Source organism: Lissotriton vulgaris, chromosome 11 (assembly GCF_964263255.1).
Source record: "Lissotriton vulgaris chromosome 11, aLisVul1.2, whole genome shotgun sequence".
Classification (NCBI taxonomy): domain Eukaryota; kingdom Metazoa; phylum Chordata; class Amphibia; order Caudata; family Salamandridae; genus Lissotriton; species Lissotriton vulgaris.
Window position 1 is genome coordinate 143,439,762 of NC_141699.1, and position 22,290 is coordinate 143,462,051.

General features: G+C 49.4%; 1 protein-coding gene across 1 annotated transcript in view; it reads right to left on the reverse strand.

Moving 5' to 3' along the window:
* KNTC1 (kinetochore associated 1) overlaps positions 1–22,290 on the reverse strand; it is a 926,084-nt gene that overhangs the window by 163,038 nt on the left and 740,756 nt on the right. The window contains exon 55 of the mRNA XM_086942947.1: positions 21,342–21,477. Within this exon, the coding sequence (XP_086799073.1) occupies positions 21,342–21,477 (136 nt within the window). The remainder of the gene's footprint in view (positions 1–21,341; positions 21,478–22,290) is intronic.

Here is a 22,290-nt window from a genome sequence, read left to right on the forward strand (position 1 = left end):
ATGCACACTGTACTTCATTCTAGTCCAGTATATATAGAGCCACTTTCTCTCAACAATGCACTCAGGGCAAGTCAGACGCCAACCGAAGACAGAGCAGGAAGGCGAAGAAGGGCCCGGACACGCCTCAGGGAGGAGTCCGCCCACAATAAGAGAATTGCACCTACAACGCACTGTTACACCATGGAGAGCAGAAGCCCAAAGGCGACCGCAGATCCCAAGCACAAAACAAGCTATATAACAGCTATCGCTACCCCACATAGGGTATGTTAAGTCCGAAGACATGGGAACCCTCTTAGGAAGAAACTTCTGCAGCAGAGGATAACAGAAAAATCAGCGGGGAAAAAACTCCAGCAGAAGGCAAGCAGCCAAAGAGAAAAAACAGAAGGCCTAATCTCAGGGCCAACTTTGAGTAGAAAACTCAAAGCAAAAACACACAGTGAAGAAGGGCAGGCCAGCAGCCAACAGAACCAAAGTCCCGACAAGAGGGCTCATAGGTACACGAAACACACAGATCACACAACTGGGGCGACTAACCCTAACGAAAGAACAACTACCAAAAACCATATCAACTCACAGGTCACTAAGGGAGAGAGGAAGTAGGAGGAGGAGGAGGAGGAGGAGGAGGACGAGGAGGAGGAAGAGGAGGCCGAAGCCCTGCCAAGAACCTCTGGATAGGCGAGTCTGCAAGGGCATGGAACAAAAGAGTGCCATTAAAAGGGAAGATCCACCTGCCGTTCCCGAACATTTTCTGGGAACACACTGTCCCGAAGCCAAGCATGGCAGCAAAGGGCAACCGAAGAAGCCATGGCATGGCCAAGCACCTCCGAGATGTCCAGAGCGGGACAAAGAATAAACGCCGCCAGCTCACGGCCATCTAACGCATGGTGCCGCAAACCAACACCAGCACCCTCCTGAGAAGCGGCAGACCCACAGGGCTCCGCCGAGTCCCACAAGTAAGAAGTGGCCCTAGCCAACACACAGAGCGTTGAAGGCCCGCAGAGGCGCACTGGTTGAAGCGAACATATTGCGCTCCCAAGAGTCTCATAGCCAGCTGGCCTCCTGTGATGGTGGAGACAACAGAGGCGGCAGGGAGGGAAAGGCAGTCTGCAAAAGGGGGTTTCTGGCAGAGGGGTGGAGGGAAAGACACACCAGGCCTCGTGGTGCTGGAAGGTGACGGTGCAGAAGTTGTTGGGGCACCGGATCCTCTGTGGCGGGACACCCCCAAGTCCCCATCAGAGAAGAATGGAGCAAACCCTCAAAAGGAAGCAGCAGTTCCCTACCACCAGAGCCCTTGTGATGAACTTCCAGGAGATGATCCGCGGGGAAATGGGCAGCTGGATCTCCCATGCACAAAATACTCACATCCGTGGAAACAGCGTGAGCGAAGGCCGCACCCACCTCCGTAGTGCCCCCCGGTGGGGAAAACAGTTCCTCCGTAGGCGACGGCTGCAAGCTAAGGCGGCCATCTCCTAAGCCAACCGGAGTGGGGAAGGGCAAGCCCCGCAGAGGAGGAAGAGGGGCCAGGGAGTGGGGGACCTGTGGCTCCTCAGGCGAAATCCACGGCTGCGCAACAGCGAGGAGCTGTCCTTCGATGACACCGTGGAAAAAGCCACAATATGGCGGCCTGTCTCCAGCAAGGACGTCACTAGCAGGCACCTAACCTCCGGGGAAGAGGGGGTGTCCGAAGATGAGTTCACGACCCGATGTCTGTCCGGAGCCATAGAGTCCGCAACCTGAGGCAGGACATCATCGTCGTCCGGCGACGAAGCATATGCCGGACAGGCCTCCTCCACACCACACGGCGCAGGAGACCGGAGCCGAGGTGGCCAAGGTACGGCGCCGACACGACCTCCGACGAAGCAGCTGCCTGCGTGGAGGGACGAGAGGGGCCCAGGGAGGGACGAAGGGTCCCCCGCCAGCATCGACCCATGATGGGACGAGGGGGGTCTGCCGACCCATGTGGCGCCGCCAGGGCCAGCAGCCGCTGGCGCTTTAGCGACATCACCTCGGCTTCAGACAAGATCGCCACCTGTCCATAGGGCGAGAGGGGCTTGGGGATGCAACCTGAGCCCCGGCGACCTCCCGGGACACCACAGGGACTCTAATAGGAGTTTGCGGTGAAGCAGAGGCGCCGTGGTCCGAAGGATGGACCCCCGAAGGGCCGCCCCCCAACGGCACCACATCCTCCAAATCTGGAGCTGAGCCAGTCCGCGCCGGAGCCGCCGCGGAAGGCCTCACACAATGCAAGGGATCTGCCGACGTTCCAGGAGGGGAAGGAGGAGAAGAAGAAACCAGCGAGGCCTGCAAAGCCACCGCAGGTCTCCATCTGGGTTCTTGCCACCCCCTCACCGGTAAACTGTGGATAGTGGGACGATACGCAGGGCCGCATCACCAGCGGAGAGTCCATGCCCCCAACAGGCTGGAAACCAGCCCTCGGGACAAAATGCGACACTTACGGACAGGGGAGCGACGCTCTTGCGGCATTGGAGAGGGACGAGGACGAAGACGACGGCTATTTCGAAAACATTTTCCTGCAGAAGCTGATTGAGGTGATGAAGCTGATCTGGACATGCGAGCCCAGAGAAGTTTCATCCGGCGCTCCTGCCGTGACTTCGATTTCAGCTGTTGCACACCTCGCAATCAGTGGAGCTGTGATCTTCCCCCAAGCATCACATGCAAATGAGGTGAGGGTCCGTCGCCGACATCAGGCGTCCACAAGAAGAGCACGTCTTAAAGCCTGAAGGCATCCACACACTGTTCCCACAAACACTAGCAATAGCAAAGGGAAAGGTCTAAACAGGCCCGAAGCACAAACCAGATCCGCGTTGCACGTGGAAAATGAAAAAACTGACGTATGAGCGCTGGGGTGGGACTTATGTGACCTCGCTGACGTCACGTACGCGGACGATGCCAGGACAGAGTCTCATGATGCTGTCACCCCGGCGTGCAGGGATGTTGTGGCAAAATTTTCCGGATCCAGTCTCATGCCTGGGGATAATTCTACATTAAGGAATCTGCGGCTAGTAGTCTCTATCGGATATAAGTAATTTGTGCTAAAATAGGTAACAGACTGGGTAGACGAAATGGACTTTATGGGATTTCTTTTAGAGTGCTCTGTAACCAAAGGTGCTAGGAAACAAAAATCAAGCACAATCTAGTATAGAAATACATTATTGAAGCAAGAGTTTTTGGCACTTTCCTGAAAGTGAGATAGTGTGAGATTTGTCTTATGGCTAGAGGTGGCCAGTTTCACAGCTTAGCCCGCAAAAACGTGAAGCAGCAACTTCCCAAACAAGCTCTATTTATGGCTGTAATTTGTAGTGAACGTTTTCTTTTTAGAATGCACATTGTGGACATGTTTGCATTAGACAAGTCAGACAAGAATGTCTGGATGTTAATAAGCTTTATTAATAAGGCACATGCCGTTGAAATGAATCCTTCTACAGATTACCTATACATGATCATATTTATTGAGGTTTAAGGTCATTTGGACTCCTGCATTCTGGACCTTTTGGAGCTCAAGTAGTAAGTCTGCTGTGAGGTTTACACAAAGGCCATTGCAGTAGTCCAGTGTTGATGAAAGACATTAGAAAACAGCAATATAATGCACTGTTCTAGAGGATACAGAAGCTTTCCCGGTAGAGGTTGATGGGTACGGTAAAATGAGCTACAGAGTTCATTAATATAAGGCTGTTACAGCTCATCAACAAAAATGCACAAAGATTTTACTTCTTTTGATGGGGATGGTTGTAGTACAGTAATATTTAGACAGTATGAGTAATCCCAAGCTTCTATTTTATAACCAAATAATTTTTTTCTTGGTGTTCAACTGTAGAAAGTTGAATGCTATGCATTGTTATGCGCTTTTCGGATATTCAATAAGCGCTGCTAGTGATGTGTGATGTAAGAGTGTCTTCTGTTTGTGCGAGGGGCTTGAAACAGTGAGAGTAATTAGATTGATCAGGGGATGAATGTATACATTAAAGAACAAAGGGGATAAGGAGAATCCTTTGGGTAACCCATCTTATCAGCAGAGTATCTAGAAAGAAGAAATTAAATAACTTCACCCTTGTTGTCCTTCCACAAAGGAATGAAAGTAAACCATTAAAGGAGAATAACTTCCATGCTGAATTCTTTTAACCTGGTAATCATAATGTCATAAACCACAGTAAGGCAGCAGAGAGATCATAGAGGTTCTTTGCAGGTGAGTGGCTCATCAAGTCTTTAATAGTTCCTCATGAGACAGGAGCATGGCAGAGTCTGTACTTTTGTGTTCGGAACCCAAGCAGCCCATTGTCTAGGCAAGGGCCCCTAACCTTAAGAACTGTGGGAGCTAAATCGCAGTCTTGAGCTATTGCCTTATATATCAATCAAATCTGTCCTGTTTAGGGAAACATCTGAAACCCTAACTGTTTTCTTTCGCCCTGTAATATGATCTTTTACATACTCCTTTTGTTCAGAACTGTCTTTAGCAGACGGAAGCGCTCAAACGCCTTCGGGCATTTGTGTGCCATATACAATTATTCCATTTTCAATATATGGATTGGCTAGTAGAACAAAAAAGGCACGTCCTTTAAACACTGCCCCTAGAGCACCCAGTCCTGCTGTGGTCAGCTCACACTATTAATTGCAGAAAAATTGTATCAGGAAAAGTTTAGTTGTGTGGTCTCCAAGGACGAGTTATGTGTCTTTACACTTCAAGGCACCTGTGAGATTCAAGCGTCTTACTTGGGTTTATGGCCATTTGATCATGCAATACAGGGAATAATACTACTCTCATGATAAGAGTTAGCCCAGAAATTGATTATCTGGCTAATTGCCTTAACGTCTATTGATTGATAGCAAATAATTGACACTCCCTAATACTCAAGATTAAGAATAGGTGTATGTAGACCTCCTAGCACTCTGTTTATGTTTTGGCAATTTTTATTGCGCGCAAATTCCCGGGGGTGTCTCAGCGCTTAACTGATCAGTTGATGACTATAACAGATCTTAATGTGGGAACAGCGAGGTTTTTAATTATTTCTTCCTAAAGCCAAGGAGAGTGGGGGCAGCTTTGATGGTAAGAGGAAGTGAATTCCATAGTCTGGCTGTGGAGATCACAAAGCATCTGTCACCCCAGTTAGCTTTCCTTGTGCGTTGGACATTGAGCAGATGAGCTGAGGATGAGCGAAGGGTTCTGGGGTTTTCGAGAGGACGGAGGGCATCTTTGAGAAACTGCGGGCCAGAGTGGTTGATGGCTTTGTAGGCAATGCACAGTGCCTTAAATTTTGTACGGCTCCTGACAGGAAGCCAATGAAGCTGTCGAATGTAAGGAGTGATGGAGGTGAACTTGGGAATGCCCAGTAAGATTCTGGCTAAGGCGTTTTGCACTAACTGAAGCCTGTTAAGAACTTTTTCCTGTGCATTGAGAAGGAGAGCATCCGTTCTAGCAAAAACGAGGGTGCTGATCAGAGTTTTACCAGCTGAAGTGGGGAGGTAGGGAAGAAGCTTCTTGATCTTCTTCAGGGTGAAGAAGGAGGTGGAGACTACCGACTTGACGTGGTGGTGGAAGAGCAGTCTGTCGTTGAACATGACTCCAAGGTTGCGAACCTTAGTAACGGGTTCTGGTGGAGGTCCCATCTCATTGGGCCACTAGAGGGGGGACCAGGCAGGTTCCAATTTCCCGAATGTCATTACCTCTGTCTTTGCAGAGTTTAATTTTAGACAGTTTGACGACATCCAGGAGCTGATGGCAAGCATTCCCTCTTGAAAGTTTGCTGCAACTGTAGGTCCATCATGATGTACAGATAGAACCAGCTGGGTGTTGTCGGCATAGGTTGTGAGACAAATGCCGTAGGACTTGATCACCCTCGCTAAGTCCAAAACATAGATATTAAACAGAGTCGGACTTAGCGAGGAGCCATGTGGTACTCCAGATGGAAGGGAGAACATGTGGGAGAAAAAAGGGCCCAGTTTTACAGCCTGTGAGCGGTTGGCCAGAAAGGAAGCGAGAAGTTCTTTGGCTTTGTTCTGGATGCCGATTGCTGAGACACGGTCGATCAGAGTGGCATGATCGACCATGTCGAAGGCCGCAAATAGATCAAGCAGTATTAATACAGCTGCGACGCCGTTGTCTAACATCATTCTTATTTCGTCAGCTGCTTTTATTAGAGCTGTCTCGGTTCCGTGTCCCTGCCTAAATCCAAATTGAGTGTCGTCCAGCAAGTTATTTTCATCAATGAATTTGGAAAGCTGTATATTCATTACTTTTTCAAATATTTTTGCAGGGAAAGGAAGACATGCAATGGGTCTGTAGCTGGATGGGGAAGTGGGATCAAGGGTGGGTTTTTTCAAGAGTGGCTTGATGATGGCCTTTTTCCAAACTGTGGGATATGAGCCAGTAGTGAACATGGTATTACAAATATTGGTCAAAGCGGGGGAGATGGCATCAGGGATGAGGTTGAGGATGGAAGGAGGACATGGGTCCAGAGGTGATCCTGATTTGGTGCTTGAGATTAGACGAGAGACTTGTTCCTCAGAGACTGATTTGAACTTACAGAAAGAGGGAGCGGTGATGGCTGGAGATTGTTTAACTGAGATGGTCGAAGAAGGTTTGTGAAGAAAAGCTGAAAAAATAGAAGTGACTTTGTCCATGAAGAAATCTGCAAGGGAGTTGCAGAGGGGTTGAGACGTGTCAGAAGGGGGCAAAGGGGGGTTTGAGAGATGATTAACCACCTGAAACAATTTTCTTGCGGAGTTGTGAGCCTGATTAATTTGGGAAGTATAGTAAGTCGTCTTTTCTGAGGCAATGAGGTCTTTGTATTTGGACAGGGCGCTTTTATACAACATTTTGTCAATAGGGTTGTAGTGCCTGCGCCAGTGTCTTTCCAGATTTCTGCAGTGTTGTCTTTGTAGACGTAGGGATTCAGAGAACCATGGGGCGGAAGGAGATTTTCTATTGCGATGAGAGGTTTTGGGAGGTGCCAGTTTGGAGCATGCGGTGTCCAAGATGTTGAGATAGTTACTAGAAGCTAGTGACGGATCCGGTTCCATCGTATTGATACCAGCGGTCAGCATAGAGGCAAGATGAGAGATATCGATATTTTTCCAGTCTCGTGTTGAGATAGGGGAAGATGGTCCGATTTGAGATAGAGGGGACTTAGTTTTAATAGAAAAGCAGACTGCCGAGTGATCTGTCCAAATAAGGGGAATAGGAGGGGAAATCAGAATGTCAGGGTTGTTGGTGAATATCCCATCAAGGGTGTGTCCTGCTTTGTGGGTAGGCTGGGTGACAATTTGATGAAGTCCTACCACTGAAAGATCACTGATGAGGGCAATGGTATCGTTGTCGATTAGGGATTCTAAATGAAAATTGAAGTCTCCTAATATGGTGTATTGAGGAGCTCCAGCTGTAATTTCGACTAAGTTGTTGAGGCTGCTAAGGAAATTAGATCTAGGGCCAGGAGGGCGGTAGAGCAAAGTGCCTGTGAATGACTGGTTGCCGGAGAGGCTAATAGAGAAAGAAAAAGCTTCACAGTCTCTGTAATTAAGAGCAGTGGTTTTGAGTTTATAGCGGTTTCTGTATATGATAGCTATACCGCCACCCTTTTATTTTTGGTTCTATCTAATCTGTGGACGCAGTAGTTTTCAGGGAGGGCTGCTTTGAAGTCAGGGCCAAAGGAGTTGTCACCCCAAGTCTCGGTGATATACAATAAATTGAGATTGTGTGACACAATGAACTCTAGGATGTCGAGTTTGTGTTTTGGGAGGGAGCGTACCTTAATGAGTGCTGCTAGAACCTGTTTAGGTATTAGCAGGGGGAGTATGGTTAATGCAAGCAGGGCATTTGAAAGGACCTATCAGAGGGTCAATATATAAAAATTGAGGTATAGAGTGCGGTAGGTTGGCCGAAGGATTAAGTTCTAGAAGTTGAGAGGAGGTATATTTGATCAAGGCAGGGGCTATGGGGGTCTGAGGGAAGAGTGGACCGAGGGGGGAGGGGGTGGCCCTGGGCCCGGTCCCGTCGCAGATGGGCGCAGACGGGCGCAGACGGGCTTGCCTTCGGCGAGCCCGCTGCGCTCGTCCGTTGCGCTCGTCCGCTGCGCGTCCGGTAGGTGCACATGGTTGATAGGCGAGAGGAGATGTGTGGGGGCATGGCCTAACAATAGTGGGCGTGGCCTGAGGGCTCCCAGGGAATGGCGGCAAGATATTTATGTAGCCCGCAGCAGCGTTAAAATCCGCTGCGCGGGGGATGCCCAGAGAGTGTTAAACAATAATAAGTGCCCAGGGAGAGAGGAATAGGTAAGTTAAAAGCACAATATCACACTCAAATATTAAGAAATGCAAGCGATCGTTCTCCCGGTACGATCGTTCTCCTCTACCAGTAAACATATCATTGATGCCACCGCAATATTATTAAGTTTGCAGCTGAGACAAAGATGAAACACAAAGCAATTAATGAAGAGAGTGCTTTAGGAAGTTAAGTCTTTTTAAGGAACGAAAGAAAGAAGACAAGGAATAGAAGGAGAGTACAAGAACATTAAAGGAAGAAAAAAAAAGGGAAATCAAGGGACAGAAAGAAAAAAGGAACCAGGGAGAGAATGAAAGAGGAAACAAGAGAGGGAGGAAATAACAGAGGAGGTAGAAAGGAGAGGGGCAAAGGAGAGGAGGAAAGATGGAAGGAATAAAGGAAAGAAAGGAGAGGATGGAAGAGGAAAGAACAAAGTAGAGAAAATAATGAAGAAATTAAAGAAAGGTAAAAAGAATTGTAGGAACCTATGAATGGGGAAAATGACAAAGGGTGAAGAAAAGAAAAGACGAAACAAAGCAAAGAAGGGGGAAAAGAAAGAATGACATACAAAGAGAAGAGAAAAAAGAAAGTATGAACAAAGATGGGATGGAGACAAAGAGAAGAGGAAGATAGAAGAAATAAAGAACAAAACATAGGAAAAAAGTATAAGAGCAAGTGAGAAAGAATGGGAGAATGAAAAAGAAAGAAAGGGAAAGAAGGATAATGATGAGAAAATAACAAGAGATTGACAGAAAAAAGATGGAGGGTAAAAAGAGAAAATGAAGGACAGAGAAAAGAAAGAAAATTAAAGAGAAAAATAAAGAAATGATAAATAAAGAGGGGTGGATTCAGATGAGGAGGTCTTACAGGACCGAGCAGGCAAAATGGCCCTCTGCGGTAGTGGATTGTCAAGGTAGTAGTGTTCCAAACCGGCACCCCCCTCCCATGCCAATGGCTTTGTTAGTGCCTTGACCCTGATAGAAGAAGAAAGCAGGCTTTCTGGGGGTTCCTTTGTAGCAATCACGTACCAGATTTTACTGCAGAGGACTATCCATCTGGGCATATATTTCTCTTTCGCCTTTCTGTGTTGCAGAAAAACCCACAAAGAACTGATCAGCTACACAATGGTATTTAATGCTATCAATATAGAAGCTTAAACTCTTCTTAGGGTTTAGTCAATGGAACCTCTCCTCCTCTTTTTAAGTGTAAGGTAGAGCACAAATTATATTACCAGAGGGACAGACTGGCGAACGTGAAAAGGTGTCACAACTTTGGGCAAGAAGGCTGCCTGGGCCTTTGGCACCATTTTTTGTGCAGGAAGAAGGTGCTCAGGGCGGTGCACTGAGAGTGCCTGCAATTCACTTGTGATGATAAGAGGTGCTGGCAATCAGGAAAACCATTTTGAGCATACGCAATCACAGTGAGTTGATGTGTATTGGCTCAAAAGGTGTGCACGTAAATAAATGTCAACAGTAACTTGAGGGCTTATTAGGGCATGACTAAAGGCTTTGGATACATATGCGAGTCAGACCATGATAAGACGCATCACAACAGGTGATTTGAAGAGAGAGGGTGGATCAGGTAAACAAAGGCCACAAGGGATGACAGATGACCCTTAACTGTGCCCACTGCAAGGCTTTGCTGAGTCAAAGATAAAATATACAACAGATCTGAAAGTTTAACCTGCAGACGGTCGGTTTGATGAGCGCCACACCAGACAACACATTTCTCTACCCAGAGTAGATGGACTTTGTTGAAGGGCATCTGGCCGCAAGGATAAAATCTAATATTTCTGTTAGCAAACGGAACGCAGTTCATTGCCGCCGCTCCGTTTCCACGCATAGAGATGTAGGTTGAGGAGGCTCAGGTTTAGGACCTTCCCCTGTTGCTGAGATAAGAGGCCCTTCCCAAGTGGAAGCAGGATTGTAGGGGAAAGGCCCATGTCCATGCCTAGGAGTTGTGTAGCAAACTTTCCTGGCTCAGTCCAGAGCTAATAAGAGGACTTGGGCACTGTCGCACAAGTTACTACTAGTGTAACAATATATCTGTAAGAGACATTAGTTAGTGATAGATTCCTTACCTTAGAATATCCCCAGGCGTCAGACTGGATCCGGAAAGTTTTGCGTAGCAGTACCCTTGCGCGACGGTAGGCGTCGTCTGCGGCTCCGCGTCCGTCGTCGGCGCCGTGATGACGTCGTCGGAGTACTTAGACGCCGCCTCCGCGTGCTGACGTCAGTTCTTAGCCACAGCTTTTCCGCGCCAGAAGCGCAGAGCCATGACAAAAAACCGACACTGGTGCCAAGAAACTAGGGCCCTGAAGGGGATGACCTTAACCCTAGATATCGGTTCGCAGAACGGGGAGGATGGGTGGGTCGGTAAGGAATCTATCACTAACTAATGTCTCTTACAGATATATTGTTACACAAGTAGTAACTTGTGCATCTGAAAGAGACACGTTAGTGATAGATTCCTTACCTTAGAATAGATACCCCAGCAATACCATCCACCTGGTGGTGGGTCTGCGAACCAATATTTACACCAGAAAGTCCTGGAGAACGGAACAGCCGAAGTAGCCGTCCCTCCGGACTTGACTGTCCAGGCAGTAGTGCCTAGCAAACGTGTGCAACGAAGCCCACGTAGCTGCCTGGCAAATGTCCTGCAAGGGCACATCTCGGCCCAAGGCAGTTGTAGTGGCCGTGGCTCGAGTGGAATGAGCCCTCAGCCCAACAGGGGGTTCCTTCTTAGCCAAGGAGTAACAAGCCTGGATGCACATGATAATCCATCGAAAGATGGTCCGTTTGTGCACCGCTTTCCCTTTCTTAGCGCCCGCGTACCCAACAAAGAGTTGATCATCCACCCGGAACTGGCGTGTGCGATCCAGATAGAACGAGAGCGCACGTTTTGGGTCCAGACGGTGGAGCCTCTCCTCCTCTCTCGAGGGGTGCGGAAAGAAGGTGGGCAATGTGATGGACTGCCCAATGTGGAAGGCCGTGACCATCTTAGGCAAGAAGGAGGGCCTAGTCCTCAAAACAACCTTGTCCGGATGGACTGAAAGGAAAGGAGGCTTCCAAGAGAGAGCCTGGAGCTCACTCACTCTCCTGGCAGAGGTGATGGCTACCAGGAAGGCAGTCTTCAAAGAAAGAAGGCGAAGAGGACAGTTGTGAAGTGGCTCAAAAGGAGCGCACATCAGAAATGTTAGAACCAGATTCAAGTCCCACTGAGGCATCACGAAGGGAACAGGAGGAAAGGTATGAGTGATGCCCTTCAGGAAACGATTTACAATAGGGGACTTGAACAAAGAAGGTTGGTCAGGCAGCCTCAGAAAGGCTGAAAGAGCCGAAAGATAGCCCTTGACAGTGCCCAGAGCAGAGCCCTGCTGGGCAAGAGAAAGAAGGAAGAGAAGAACCTCAGAGAGAGGGGCATTGAGGGGATCCACAGCCTTTGCTGTGCACCATGCCACAAATCTGTTCCACCTGCAGGCGTATACCGTCTTTGTGGAGGGACGCCTGGCTGCCAGAATGATGTTGCAAACTTCAGGAGGCAAGTCAAATGGCCTCAACTGTCGCCGCTCAATCTCCAAGCATGGAGGTGGAGACTGGACAGGTTCGGGTGAAGGACCGTCCCCTGCTGCTGCGACAGAAGGTCCTCCTGAAGAGGCAGACGAACCGGGGGATCGACTGACATACTGAGTAGCTCGGGATACCAGTATCTTCGTGCCCAGTCCGGAGCCACAAGGATGACTTGTGCCCGGTCGCGCTTGATCTTCTTCAGCACTCTGGGCAGAAGAGGTATAGGCGGAAAGGCGTACAACAGACCGCAGCTCCACTCGTGACGAAAAGCGTCTCCGAGCGAGTGCCGCCTTGGAAATTCCAACGCGCAGAACTGATGACATTGCGCGTTCTCTTCGGTGGCGAATAGATCTAACCAAGGGTCTCCCCATCGCAGAAAGAGGCCTTGCGCCACGTCCGAGTGCAAACGCCATTCGTGATCCATCGAGCACCGACGGCTGAGTTTGTCCGCCCTGGCGTTCAGAGAACCTGCCAGGTGTTGAACCACCAGAGTCACGCCCTGATGTTCCAGCCATTGCCAGAGACGCAGAGCCTCCTGGCAAAGGGTCCACGACCCCACTCCGCCCTGTTTGTTGCAGTACCACATAGCAGTGGTGTTGTCCGTGAACACCTGCACTGCACTCCCTCGGAAAGACGGGAGGAATGCTTTCAGTGCCAGACGAATCGCCCGCAGCTCCAACAGATTGATATGGAGCCGGGACTCCGCCGGAGACCAGAGTCCTCTGATCTCCGCCTATCCCAAGTCGCCTCCCCAGCCCTGGAGGGATGCGTCCGTCACAACTACGTGCTCCGGTTGGGGAAGGGAGAGGGATCTGCCGTTGACCCAATCGCGGTCCGTGAGCCACCACTGCAGCTGTCTCGCAGTGCCCTCCGAGATCAGGACATGGTCGGACAGGTTGCCCCGGTGCTGGGCCCTCTGAAACCTCAGGTCCCACTGCAGAGCCCGCATCCGCCACCGTGCGTGATGCACCAGAAAGATGCAGGAGGCCATCAGCCCCAGAAGCCGCAGCGTCAACCTGACCGAAACCCGGGATAACGGCCCGAAGATCGGAATCAGAGCCTGTATATCTTAAACCCGCTGTTCGGGCGGGTAAACCCGAAACTGCGCCGAGTCGAGAACCGCTCCGATGAAAAGGAGCTTCTGAGAGGGGCACAGGTGTGACTTCGGCACATTGATGGAAAATCCCAGCTGGTGCAGGAGATCCGCCGTAGTCTGGAGGTGGCTGACGACTGTCTGGGGCGAGCCCGCCTTCAACAACCAGTCGTCTAGGTAGGGGAAGACTGAGACCCCTAACCTGCGCAGATGAGCTGCGACCACCGCCATCACCTTTGTGAACACCCGTGGGGCGCTAGTAAGGCCGAAGGGGAGCACGGTAAACTGAAAGTGCTCGAGGCCTACCGTAAACCGCAGGTAACGCCGGTGGGCCGGCAGGACGGGGATGTGGAAATATGCGTCCTGCAAGTCCAACGCTACCATCCAGTCTCCTGGGTCTAGGGCAGCCAAGACCTGAGCCAGTGTCAGCATTTTGAACTGCTTCTTCCGGAGGAAGCCGTTGACGTTCCTCAGATCCAAGATAGGGCGTAGGTCCCCTTTGCCCTTCTTGGGTACCAGGAAGTAGTGGGAGTAGCAACCACGTCCTACTTCTGGCCCAGGAACGCGCTCGATGGCCCCCTTGGCCAAGAGGGCCGACACTTACTCCTGCAGGAGCCGCAAGTGATCCCCCGATACGCGGTGGTGTTGCGGTGGCATGGCTTGAGGGGTCGTCTCGAAGGGGAGGGAGTAGCCCCTTCGGACGATCTGTAGCACCCACCTGTCCGAAGTGGCTGTGCGCCAGTGAGAGAGGTGATGGCGAACCCTGCCTCCCACTGACGTCACATGGGCCGAAAAGCACGGACTAGGAGGGTTTAGAGGCGGATGCTGCGGGGGCAGGTGTGGACTGGCTCCGCTTGGTTCCCCGACCGCCTCCACGGCGGTTTCCACGGCCGCAGCCGCGCTGGACGACAGTTTGCGGCGAGTGGCTGGCGGCACGTGTGGGGGCGCCCCTTACTTGGCCACGAAAGGAGCGAAAGGCACCCATTTGCTGGCGCGGGGCCGAGAGGCCCAAGGACTTGGCCGTAGCCCTGGAGACCTTAAAGCGCTCAAGCGCTTGTTCTCCCTTGTCGCCGAAGAGGCGACGGCCATCGAACGGCATGTCCATGAGTGTATTCTGGATGTCTGCCGAAAAGTTGGCGGATCTCAGCCAGGCGTGGCGTCGTACCGCCACCGTCGTAGCCATCGCTCTGCCCAGCGAGTCAGTAGTATCCAGTCCGTACCTGATTGAATACTTTGCTGCGTCCCGGCCCTCCACTAGGGCTTGGCCGAGTTTGGCCCGTACCTCCAACGGGCACTCTGGCAGCACTTCCACCACCGTTTCCCACAGAGAGTGGGTGTAACGGCCCAAGAGGCATGCGGTGTTGGAAGACCGCAGTCCCAAGCTAAGGGACGAGAAGATCTTCTTGCCAAAGTTCTCGTACCTCTTGGACACCCTGTCCGGCGGGGCCGACGGGAAGGCGGTCTGGGAGTTAGAGGCCTGGATAACCAGACTCTCGGGGGTGGGGTGGGTGGACAGGAAACATGGGTCGCCCGGGGCCGGGCGGTGGTGTCTGGCCACGTTCCTATCTACAGGCGAACTTCTAGCGGGCCTGGACCAAGTGCCCAAAAGAACGTCCGTCAAGGCCTCATTAAACGGCAGCAGAGGCTCCGCGGAGCATGACTACGTTAAAGGACCTCAGTAAGGAGTTTAGTCCTCACGGCCGCGACGGGGAGCTCAAGGCCCAAGGCCTTGGCAGCCCTCATCAGCACCACACTATAAGTAGCACCCTCCTCCGAAGCCACGGTAGGAGGAGAGACAAATCCAGTGTCTGGAGAGGTGTCCAGGCCACTGACCTCCCCAAGGTCTCCTGTCCAGTCCATTTTAAGCTGGCACTCTCTTGCCAGAGGGTCCTCAGACCCCTCCCAAGACTCCTCTTCCCCCATCTCCTGATATTCAGGGTCGCAATGGAATGAGGACGGTTCATAGAAACTAAAGTCTCCACACAGCGTCGAGATCGACGCCGATAGGCGTCGTTACGACGTCGGAACCGACTGAGAGGAGGCATCGGGGACGGCGCCGCCTGAGGACGACGCCGGGGGGGTCGTAAGGTCCACCGGTGACGATCCTTCGCCCGAGGAGGGTCCAGCTGCGCCCCGCGGCGCCGGGCCCGAACGCGCCAAGGCCGCTGTACCCTGCGGTGCCGGGCCCGAGGGCGCCGGCGGTGTCGGGATCGTGGGGCCCTGCGGCGCAGGGCCGAAGGCGCCGGCGGCGTCGAGGCCGAAGCACCCGACGGCGTCGGGGTAGTAGCCCCCGACCCACTAGGGCCCCCAGACGGGTTCGCTGGGCCCGAAGGCGTCGCGGAACCCGTCGGAGGAGAAAGGGACCTCATGGCCATGAGGAAACGCTCAATCTCCTCCGGCGTGGCGTTCAGCCCAGGGACCGGGGGGTATGGGGCCGAACGCGGCGCCCGCGACTCCCGAGGAGCCGCGTGGGCGGTGTCACCCGAACCCCCGGCCGCATCGCGCGAGCGTCGGGGGGAGTCAGAAGAGCGATGATGTCTCTTCGACTTCTTATGCTTCTTACCTGACGACTTGGACCCGGAGGAGTGGCGCCGACTCCCGGAGCTGTGACGGCTCCGCCCCCGCGACCTATCCCTCGACCTCCCGTGGAACCAGGACTGGGACCTCACACGGCGCGGGGCCGACTGGCGGATTTTGAGTCGCCTGCGGGACCGCTCCCGCCTGGCCTTCCTCGAAAGGGCCCGACAGTCGGAGCAGGCCTCGTCGCCATGGTCGACGCCCAAACACATCAGGCACAGGCGGTGGGGATCCGTGACCGACATGGTACGGTTGCACTCGTCGCAATGCTTGAATCCGGGCATTTCTAACGGCACCGTCGGAGTCGTGAAGACTTCGAAATGGATCAAAAGATCACAAAAGTTTATTCAAAAAGTGACTAGGGAACTGCTCTTTCCAGATCTGCGCTGGCTGGCGCGGAAAAAAGAAGAACTGACGTCAGCACGCAGAGGCGGCGTCTAAGTACACCGACGACGTCATCACGGCGTCGACGACGGACACGGAGCCGCAGACGACGCCTACCGACGCGCAAGGGTACTGCTACGCAAAACTTTCCGGATCCAGTCTGACGCCTGGGGATATTCTAAGGTAAGGAATCTATCACTAACGTGTCTTTTTCAGATAATCCTGGCTTTCCTCAAAAGATGAGACAGGAGATGCAGTGGCGGAAATGTATAGAGGAGAACCATGCCTCATCATCGTGGGAAATCAAGGGACAGAAAGAAAAAAGGAACCAGGGAGAGAATGAAAGAGAGGAAACAAGAGAGAGAGGGAATAACAGAGGAGGTAGAAAGGAGAGTGGCAAAGGAGAGGAGGAAAGATGGAAGGAATAAAAGAAAGAAAGGAGAGGATAGAAGAGGAAAGAACAAAGTAGAGAAAATAATGAAGAAATGAAAGAAAGGTAAAAAGAATTGTAGGAACCTATGAATGGGAAAAATGACAAAGGGTGAAGAAAAGAAAAGACAAAAGAAAGCAAAGAAGGGGGAAAAGAAAGACTGACATACAAAGAGAAGAGAAAAAAGAAAGTATGCACAAAGATGGGATGGAGACAAATAGAGAAGAGGAAGATAGAAGAAATAAAGAACAAAACATAGGAAAAAAGTATAAGAGCAAGTGAGAAAGAATGGGAGAATGAAAAAGAAAGAAAGGGAAAGAAGGATAATGATGAGAAAATAACAAGAGATTGAAAGAAAAATGATGGAGGGTAAAAAGAGAAAATGAAGGACAGAGAAAAGAAAGAAAATTAAAGAGAAAAATAAAGAAATGATAAGAAAAGAGGGGTGGATTCAGATGAGGAGGTCTAACAGGACCGAGCAGGCAAAATGGCCCTCTGCGGTAGTGGATTGTCAAGGTAGTAGTGTTTTGTGAGCATGTGCACTGATGCCCACATCATAGTCTGGAAGATATTCCAAACCAGAATCCCCCTCCCATGCCAATGGCTTTGTTGATGCCTTGACCCTGATAGAAGAAGAAAGCAGGCTTTCTGGGGGTTCCTTTGTAGCAATCACGTACCAGATTTTACTGCAGAGGACTATCCATCTGGGCATATATTTCTCTTTCGCCTTTCTCTGCTGCAGAAAAACCCACAAAGAACTGATCAGCTAAACAATGGTATTTAATGCTATCAATATAGAAGCTTAAACTCTTCTTAGGGCTTAGCCAATGGAACCTCTCCTCCTCTTTTTAAGTGTAAGGTAGAGCACAAATTATATTACCAGAGGGACAGACTGGCGAACGTGAAAAGGTGTCACAACTTTGGGCAAGAAGGCTGCCTTGACCTTTGGCACCATTTTTTGTGCAGGAAGAAGGTGCTCAGGGCGGTGCACTGAGAGTGCCTGCAATTCACTTGTGATGATAAGAGGTGCTGGCAATCAGGAAAACCATTTTGAGCATACGCAATCACAGTGAGTTGATGTGTATTGGCTCAAAAGGTGTGCACGTAAATAAATGTCAACAGTAACTTGAGGGCTTATTAGGGCATGACTAAAGGCTTTGGATACATATGCGAGTCAGACCTTGATAAGACGCATCACAACAGGTGATTTGAAGAGAGAGGGTGGATCAGGTAAACAAAGGCCACAAGGGACGACAGATGACCCTTAACTGTGCCCACTGCAAGGCTTTGCTGAGTCAAAGATAAAATATACAACAGATCTGAAAGTTTAACCTGCAGAGGGTCGGTTTGATGAGTGCCACACCAGACAACACATTTCTCTACCCAGAGTAGATGGACTTTGTTGAAGGGCATCTGGCCGCAAGGATAAAATCTACTATATATGTTGGCAAATGGAACGCAGTTCATTGCTGCCACTCCGTTTCCACGCATAGAGATGTAGGTTGAGGAGGTTCAGGTTTAGGACCTTCCCCTGTTGCTGAGATAAGAGGCCCTTCCCAAGTGGAAGCAGGATTGTAGGGGAAATGCCCATGTCCATGCCTAGGAGTTGTGTAGCAAACTTTCCTGGCTCAGTTCAGAGCTAATAAGAGGACTTGGGCCCTGTCAATCCTGGCTTTCCGCAAAAGTTGAGACAGGAGATGCAGTGGCGGAAATGTATAGAGGAGAACCATGCCTCATCGTCGTGGCAAAGTGTCTCTCCGTGACATTCCAGGAGGAAGCTCTACCTCTTCTGTGCAGTATTTTTTACATTGTGCATTCTCGGCAGTGGTCAACGGATCTATTCAGAGCATGACCCCTCGGGGTAAAGATTCCTCTTGTGATCCACCAGCTGATGTCTGTTCAGCTTGTCCGCTTTGTCATACAGAGCTCATACTAGATCAGTGGTTCTTAACTCGTGGTCTGGGGACCCCAGAGGCTCTGCGAAGCTTAATCAGGGGGTCTGCAACTGTTTAGAAAAAAAGAAATGATATTAACACTGTTTAGAAAAAAATAAATGATATTAACAGATTAATAAAGTGTGTAGGAAGGTGCCCCTTTTTGACATGGTCACCGCCACCTTTTGCCCTAGTACTGATGCTTTTTGACAAAAGCGCTCAGGGTCCCTGCTAATCAGGCCCCCACTTTAGCACCCCTGTGAGTCCCTAGCAAATGGGACCCCGGGCATGGGTACAAAAGAGTGTCTCTATGGGCTGCAGCATGTATTATGCCACCCAAAGGGAACCACACAAAAACTGCATGCAAAACGGCCAATGCAGGAAGCATTTCATGGCACTCTCCCTGTGTGCCATGCCAAGGTACACTCCATATTCTATAAGTAAGTCACCCCTACAGTAGGCCTTAGCGCCCTAGGGCAGGGTGTATTATTTGTGAGGGCACATCTGCATGGGCAGATAGGCCCCTGTTATGTCTAGTTCCATTACAAGATATAGCAAGTGATCAGGCAGCCATCTTAAGGACACATACTGGGCACTGGTCATGAGGAGTTACCCAGCTACATGATCGCTGCGCTTAAACCAATGGTGTTTGGTATCAAACAACTTGTCTTAATAAGTTTGTACTGATGCCAATACTAGATGTACGATGACATGCACCCAGAGGGCACCTTTGAGATATGAATGTCGGTACAAAAGGGGGTGGTGATGGACGGAGCATCTGAACCATCAAACACTCTCACCCAGTCAACAGATCTGGGTTCAATCCATCACCGTTCTTTAGCCCACTCCGCCACCCCAGTTCAGACATGGCCATATGCATATCAGTCTGACCCTATGCCTCATGGGTACAATCCAGCCCGAACTGCCAAGCCATGCCTTCCCTGGACCGGACTCAAGCTTTCTAGGACCGGTTTCTGGCATTACAGCCGTCTTCAGCCAGGCTTGCCTGAATCCAGTGGCAAAGTGAGCAAGGGACTCACGTCTGAGCATACCCTGCCAACTTATGGCGAACAAAGCGGTACAAAAGGGGGTGGTGATGGACGGAGCATCTGAACCAATCAAACACTCACACCCAGTCAACAGATCTGGGTTTAATCCATCACTGTTCTTTAGCCCACTCCGCCATCCCCTTTCAGACATGGCCATATGCAAATCATTCTGACCCTGTGCCTCATGGGTACAGTCCAGCCCGAACTGCCAAGCCATGCCTTCCCTGGACCGGACTCAAGCTATGAATGTCAGCAGCCCTACATGCCAAGAACAGATGCATATTGCTAAGTAGCATTTTCCATCTGTAAGAAACAGTAGTTAGTATTAGATTCCTTACCGCCCCACCCATCCTCCCCGTTCTGCGAACCGATATCTAGGGTTAAGGTCATCCCCTTTCAAGACCCTAGTTTTTATGGCACCAGTGTTGGTTTTTATCATGGCTGTGCGTTTCTGGCGCGGAAAAGCTGTGTATAAGAACTGATGTCAGCGCGCGAGGGCGGCGTCTAAGTACCCCGACGACGTCATCCCGGCGCCAATAACGACGGACGCGCAGACGACGCCTACCGACGCGCAGGGGTACTGCTACGCAAAATTTTCCAGATCCAGTCTGGCGCCTGGGGATATTCTAACGTAAGGAATCTAATACTAACTACTGTTTCTTACAGATATATTGTTACCGAAGGTAAGTAACTTGTGCGTTAGGACGCCCCTTCTCAATCTCGAACCCCTAATTTTGGAATGAATTCGCTTCGGTGAATTTTCCGGGCTCACCATAAACTGGCACATGTCGGTTATTTTCCCACTAACACCCGGCACGACTACCTGGAGTTGTGCATTCCCGCTTGAATGGTGCCAAGACGCGGTCAAATATCTTTGTGTCCATGACCATCTCGATACCACTACCATGATTAGGCTAAACTACGGTCAGGCGATCAGTTCTCCTGAATCTCAGGTAGTGAAATGGCTGCGACTGCCATTATCAATGGCTGGGCGAGTCGCCATAATTAAAATGGTAGTCCTCCCGAGGTTCTTATATCTTTTTAATAATATTCCCATCCCGCTTACCAAAACCTTCTTTTCACAGCTACCTACATTATTATTACGCCTCGTCTGGGGTGGAAAAGACACCTCGGGTTAGCTAGCGGATATATTGTTTATTTTCATAACAACCTGTGTGGTGTCCTTTCACTTGGTATTCAAGGGGTTATATGTGGTAAAACAGCTGGCTTCACATGCCAAAAGAGTTTAGCCTAAGACTGCTTTGTCCATGCTACCATTAGGATAGCTGGTCTATAAGGTTGACTTTACAACCAATCACCATAAGGGTTGTTTGGACTGATACAAGGTGATCACTAGAACTCCAGACGGTTTAAGATCCTGTTGGAAAAAAGCATGTCTATAACTTTTCACAGATGAAATTCAGCTACAGTTGTTTTTCCATATGGTTAGCTCAAAATTTGATAATGAATAGGAATCAAAAATGGACAGATAACAATTAATTTTATTCTCATTTAATGGGAAAAAACACAGCTTTACCTGACATGGAACTTAGAACATGGGGTACACCGTACACATTTATTATTAAGAATTAATGCATTACCACTGAGGGCAGTTACAAGACAAAGGTAAAAAATTCCTTTTAAAAACAGAATGTGTGAACTTTGCAACAGTGGCATTCAAATGTTTGATCATTTTATTTTTATTTGTTCATCTCTGCACCTTATACGTCGACACATTTTTTTAAACCAACTTATCTCAAAATAGGTATTATGTCTGTTGAAAAGTCCTGCCAATTTATGTCTCCATATAATTAAAGGATGTTTTAATATATTATTCAAGTTTTTTTTACCTAATTGAAATCGATAGTGTAATTGTATTGAGGTTTTTTATTGGTATAAATATATTATTGAATATATGCATCTCTGTGAAATACAATTCGAATTTCAAAAGTGATCACCCTCCAAAGTCTAACATTTGAATGAGTGCTTGTCAAATGGAAGTCATATACAATCTTGTACTCCTCAATACTCACCCTCGGTTCATGGCTGTGGTTTTTCCAAAGTCCTTTAATCATTCCCTCTTTAGGACTAGTGTCAAATGATTCAAATGTGTATGGGATATTCAACATTTCAAACTCTGCCAAATAAATACAGCACTTGAGGTAGTATCTATAAGAAGATTAAGAAATGATTAGATATCTGCAATACTATAAAGTAGAAGAGGTTAGAGTACACCAAATACCAAACTATTTGAATTTCACTTCTTAACATGTGAATATAGATTATAGATGTCAGCTACATGAAAAGATAATTCATCATAGAAACTTTATTTCGGTCATTACAATTATAAAAGTGCAAATGCATACAGTAGAAGGGAACAAGATGAAATGCATACCAAGATTTGTTAACTGCAATTTAAATGGTTTCAGCTTAATTTGCCAATCTAAATCGGTTTTAAAAGGATAAAATTAACATATAAGGAGCCTAAAAGCTGTGTCAACAAGAGCCTAATCCGCAATGGAAATGGGCAGCATGGCCCGCCATGCAGTAACAATACTAGGAATGGCGCTATAGCCAGAGCTAAAATGCACATTATCCGTTTAAAAAATACCTAATAGTGATTAGAGTTAATTCAAAGCAATTACATTTTCATCACAGACCTTCTGATAGCCCACATTTTGCTGAGGAACATGGCTACTGCACAGGCAACTAGGAGGCTAGAGTCAGATTTTAAAATGTGAAGAGCTTCGCTACGACAAACGGGTGTCAAGCCGCCTACAGACAGGAGTAAGCCATTTGGCTCTCGGAGAACGGTACACGAGTCAAACAAAGAAAATTTGACCAATTGACTCAGCAACAAGGGGGCAACCTAGGCAAGACGGCAGTGTGGTGGAAGGTTGTCACCAGGAGGCTACAAAAGTGTTTAACGGGAGGGAGCCAAATCGGAATTGCATATAGAGCTTCCCGTCCTGCGGGATCATA